Genomic DNA, 5316 nt, shown 5'->3' on the forward strand with positions numbered 1-5316 from the left:
GTGTGTGTGTGTGTTTGTTACCATAACAGGATGCCATCACGGACAGAGGTGAAGAGGCTTTCATCGTCCGGGTTCATGGGCAGCAGGTGTTGGCAGTCTGGATCTTTTGCCAAGGCTTTGTTGATCCAGTTGACAAATGCCACCTTTTCCTCATCTAAACACACACACACGCATATTAGAATGTGTCAGAGCAGAAACGATCAGTGGATTAACAAAAATGTAATTAATAACTATTTTGATAATCGATTTATCGTCATTTGCATGACAAACATTTCCTTCTCTGGTTTAATATTCAAAGCAATATATTGTATGCAACATTTTAAGTGTGTATTAATGTATAATGTAATGTAACAGAATTTGTCAGCAATTATTCAAAGGATATATATGACATATTTTATTATATTATGTTTTATTATAGTCATTTATCATCTACAGGAGTTGCAGTTGTGAACAAATAAATTAATAAAGTATAGTATATCTTGCAACAACATCATAGTGTGTTATAAACTGTTTATTAAATGTTTACTGCCTAGGAATGCTAATTAGGGAGACTTAAAGTAAAGTTTTGCACCGCCATAAAGAAAATGTTTATATGTACAATTTGTGCAAAGGGAAATTTCTTCATATAGTGTAACATTCATCTATTGATAAATTAGCCCCACTTTGTTCCTGTCATGTGTTACCATTACATTCAACAGAGCTAGCATTTGATTTTCAGAAATATACCAACATAAAATATCAAACTAAGAAGGTATTTAAACTGCACTCTTTTGAAAGCTGTTTCAAAACATCCTCTTCATCTGGATGAAAAATATTCCTTCCTCTTCACCTCAGATTTTTAACACATTTCACAAGTTGAAAGTGGAACCATGTTTGGTAACAGCTATCAAATTACAGCATGCAATAAAGTGTAATAAAAAATATCTGCAGCGGCAATAAACCCGGGAATCCCAATTAGGCCACAGAGCACAAAAACACCTGCTGCCATCTTTGTTCAGATTAAGAAAAAAAGGTGCAAAAGACAGAATATTTTGATTTATATTTCGTCCAGACCCAGAGTCTTTGATGTTCTTGAAACACCTTCAGAACAGAACAGAAAAGTGTATTCTGGGGTTTTCAAGATAACCGAGTATTTATTTTTCATGAAAATAGATACTTAGTTAAATGACTTGAGTGTAATATCAATGCATGAGAGGTACAAACTGGAGCTAATCATACATATGCATACATGAGTGTCAGTCACAGATGCAGTAAGGATTAAACTATTACTAAAACACACACACACACACACATATATACTGCATGCTTTCTCGCACCAGAGTAGGAGTGCTGCGTTCCCTCACTGGAGATCCTTGACATTCCTCCGAAGGAGCGGATTCCATCTCTCCTTGTGATGGTTTTCCTAAACGTCTCACAGAGCTCCTTACTCTTCAGCTCTTGATAGATCTGAACATGGACAGGCTGTGTTACTGCGTGTGTGTCGGGTTGTATGAGAAAGTTGATATCATCTCAATCTCATGTCAGAACTCACAGAAACAAATTCCTCAAAGCTGATCTTCTCGTCCTTGTTGGTGTCTCCAGCGAGGAAGGTCTTCATGATCTCTCGCACCTTGTAACCCGGCAGAGAGAAACTCGCCTCTCTGAACAGCTCCTGGAGCTCAAAGTCGCTCACGAAGCCGCTGTTATCAATGTCTGAACACACAGAGAAACGCACACACAGATATAGTAAATCAATTTGCATTACAAATATCAATCTAAAACTGATGAGCCCAGTATTTATTGGTAAATATTGCACACAGACGATAAATGGTTTATTACTGGTATGTAATTTCCTAATAGTTTCCTGGAAATAGCTATTTCATTTGGTACTGATTATAGTGAGAAGATTAATATTTGAGTTTAATTTTTGTGTTGAGTTTACAATCAGTAATTAGTTAGATTTTACTCAGAAGAACTGCTACATTTAAACCCAAATAAATATGAATCCATTATTCATTTATTATTTTAAACTCTCTATGTTGAATTGCTTGAAATGCTTGCCTACATACAGATTTCAGATGCTTTAATGTTCTGCTGACCTGCTGTGCAAAAACAATTTGACAACATGTTTTTGCCTTAGTGTGGAGACAAGTTATGAGTAATAAAACAGTTGTTGCCTGGATTTTTCAATTACAGGCCTTAAGAGGTCAAAGTATCCACTGTTTCACAAGAATTAGACAGAAAAAATATCTCAACAACATGCATTCATGGTCTCCAGAGGATGCATTTTAACTTTGTTCATCCTCTGACTTTTTCCTCTCACGCCACCGTCAGGTCAGATTACAAATTTTAAAATTATCCTATGTACTCTGGCTCATGAGTAAATACTTGGAAAACTAATGGTATTCCTGTCAACCTCAGCTGTACTTTGGCATGCTAAAGCTAAGACTGTGACAGTGGCAAACAAACACATACTATGATGTTTAAACTGTACAGGAATGACAACCAGCAGTTTGTACATACTGAAATACTTTATGTCCTAATATAAAAAAATTATTATTATATGTTATTTATTAACATGTTGACCTTTCTGCCATCCTCACACTGATAAACTATGCCATGCTTCAGAGTTTGATGCTCACAACATGATAAACTTTTATGCTGATATAATCCTGCGGGCTGTTATTACATTTACTTCATAACTGCTACAGATGAGAAACACATTTTGGACTTCAGCTTTTATATAGCTATAATATTACAGCCTCACTGGACCACTTAACCTATCAGAGGGGAATAGCAGCTCTTGGTTATGTTTGCAAAAAATCACAATTAAGTGAATTGGAAATGTGCCAATCAAACACCATCTCCACCTTTATCTATAACTAGTACCAAATAACATTCCATAAGTGTTCAGTTCTTTTGTGGGAAATTACATTATGGGACCAATAACATAAAACGTGCTTTTAACATGGACAAAGGCCCTATCTCACCCACTTTACCTTTACATTTTGGTTTATCTTTTGTGCCCTGTATTTGTATATTTTACAGTAATAAGGCGATATGCCTTATTTATATTGCTCACTATCATGAGCATTTTTTGTAATCATACATTTATGATGATAAACTGATAAAATCTGGCAACGCACCCCTATTACATTTAAAAATACTTCACACGCACATACAAACACTCAACAATCTGAGCAATAAAAATCTCTTACCTAAGGGTCATACTTTATGGTCAACTGTAAAACTCCTACTTAAGTCACAATTCCCTGTCAATACAACTGTAGGTTCAGGTTAGGTGTGTGTGTGTGTGTGTGTGTGTGTGTGTGAAACTGACCAATTTTATTAAAGGCCTCTCTGAGATCTTCCAGGTCCTCTCTGGAAATCTGTGTGACATAGTTCTCCATAGTAGCTTCTGAGTTGTGTACCTGAAACATGCACACACACATTCGTATCATACTGGACACAAAGTAGAAGATGATTTTGCAAGATTGAGCAATATGTCAACTTAACATGGTGGAAAGTTACTAAATACATTTACTCAAGTACTGTACTTCAGTAAAATGTTGAGGTACTTGTACTTTTTTTGAGTAGTTCCATTTTATAATATGATATACATTACATGGGAGAATAGTGTACTCTTTAGGGCACTATATTTATCTGAGATCTTTACTTTTCAGAATAAGATTTTACATTAAAAACAAACCAGCGGTCCCTAACCCTTTTGTTTTGTGACAAAACTCAAAACTACAAAAAGTGCGTGCATGCAGTTTGTGCTCCTTGTCATGTTTCAGATGTCTATTAGTTGTTAGCAGTTGCACCAAAAAGACATTTCCCCTATAAATGTCTCAGATAATTTTACCAAAGAGGTAAAACCAAAGAGGTAAAATTATCCAAGGCTTCGCAAAGAAAAAGGAAAGATTAGAGAAAAGTCTTAAAAAAGTAACTCAAATTTGTGTCGCAGAACTCTTCTTTCCTCATAAACCGTCTCACAATCACTCAGATTTATCTGGTGACCTTTGGAGGCACCCTGATAGAAACCACCTCGAGCAGCTACAACAGTAAAATGATGCTTACACAGTGATGCATCAGTAATAACAATCTAATAATGTGATTTATAATACTTTATCAGTCACAGGGGGCAGATTTGACTGCACAAAGAATACTTTTTGAGGACTTTGAATGCAGGGCTTTTACATGAGAGAATTTTTAAATAGTTGCATTGGTGCTTTTACTCAGATGAATGACCTATTTAATGCTGCAAACACATACATTTACTTAGACGTAGAGAATCAGAAACAGAAACAGAAATAACAAAGGCTGAGTTCGATGGAAGAGATGGCATAAAGGCAGAATAACAATTAGGAAGTGTCAGGTTATATACTGGAATATGTCCAAGGTAGCCTTGTGACTTCTCACTGTCAGCAGAGCACTGACATTTCTTGACTCTGCACCGACTGAGGCACATTTACACACCTTAGGTTCCCCATAAAAACCCAGAGGTCTTAGCATTTTACAAAAAGTAAAAAGTATCCCCTTGGTTCTTTGCTTGAGGAGACGACAAAGGAAAAGACAACACAGAACCGAGACAGAGACGGGTACCTTCATAAGAGTCTGTGTGTTTCCTGTTTGCCCTGTCTTGGGTTATAAGCCTCTCGGTGCAGATCCTTCTGGACTAGCTACAGGAGTCGAGTCTTCCAGAACTCTGCGAGGCTTCAGACCGGCGCAGACTGGAAGCTGTATCCCGGAGAGGTTGGAGAGCTGGTTATCTCTCTTAGGAGGAGCCGACTGGGAGAGGCACAGAGTGGACCTTTGGCCTGCCTGGACCCTGGGACAGGCGTAGTCTGAACAGTTAACATTTAACACCTCAGCTGTGTCATCATGTTATTGTCCACAGAAAGAGGTTAATCTGTTTGTCTCTTCTGGGCAATTGATCTGCTGTTAAAGCACATGTCTGACTTACAGACTTACAAACTTACAGAAGAGAAAGCATCAACATTTCTACAGCATTATAGTTATAATGTGAGGGACAGCAGATAGGGATGGAAGATATAAATAGCAATCAAGAAATAAATTCATTATAAGGAAAACACTAACAAGGACAATTTAGTAACAAGTGTGGCAAATTCAAACTGTGTTATGTCCACATTTTGGCAGTAGGTGCTGCTGTGGGGCCTTTTTTACACTGGCAACTGATCCTGAACAAGAAATAATCTTGAATTGTCATTCATGGTTTTTAGGGCTAGCTATTTCAGACTATATGATTTATGCTAATATTAGCTAACCTTGCCAACCCTTAACTAAATTGGCTCAAATTTCAAAGTTTCTGAAGGT

General features: G+C 36.9%; 1 protein-coding gene across 1 annotated transcript in view; it reads right to left on the reverse strand.

The window, feature by feature from the left end:
- Positions 1 to 4771, reverse strand: part of LOC118336720 (plastin-1-like) — a 9968-nt gene extending 5197 nt beyond the window's left edge. The window contains exons 1-5 of the mRNA XM_035673399.1: positions 4585 to 4771; positions 3320 to 3410; positions 1532 to 1692; positions 1317 to 1446; positions 22 to 154 (exon numbers count right to left, since the gene is read on the reverse strand). Of these exons, the coding sequence (XP_035529292.1) occupies positions 22 to 154; positions 1317 to 1446; positions 1532 to 1692; positions 3320 to 3410; positions 4585 to 4590 (521 nt within the window). The 5' untranslated portion in view covers positions 4591 to 4771. The remainder of the gene's footprint in view (positions 1 to 21; positions 155 to 1316; positions 1447 to 1531; positions 1693 to 3319; positions 3411 to 4584) is intronic.
- Between the last annotated feature and the right edge of the window lie 545 nt (positions 4772 to 5316).

The sequence above is a fragment of the Morone saxatilis genome, unplaced genomic scaffold, assembly GCF_004916995.1.
Source record: "Morone saxatilis isolate NCDOM2014 unplaced genomic scaffold, NCSU_SB_2.0 Contig3, whole genome shotgun sequence".
Lineage (NCBI taxonomy): Eukaryota > Metazoa > Chordata > Actinopteri > Moronidae > Morone > Morone saxatilis.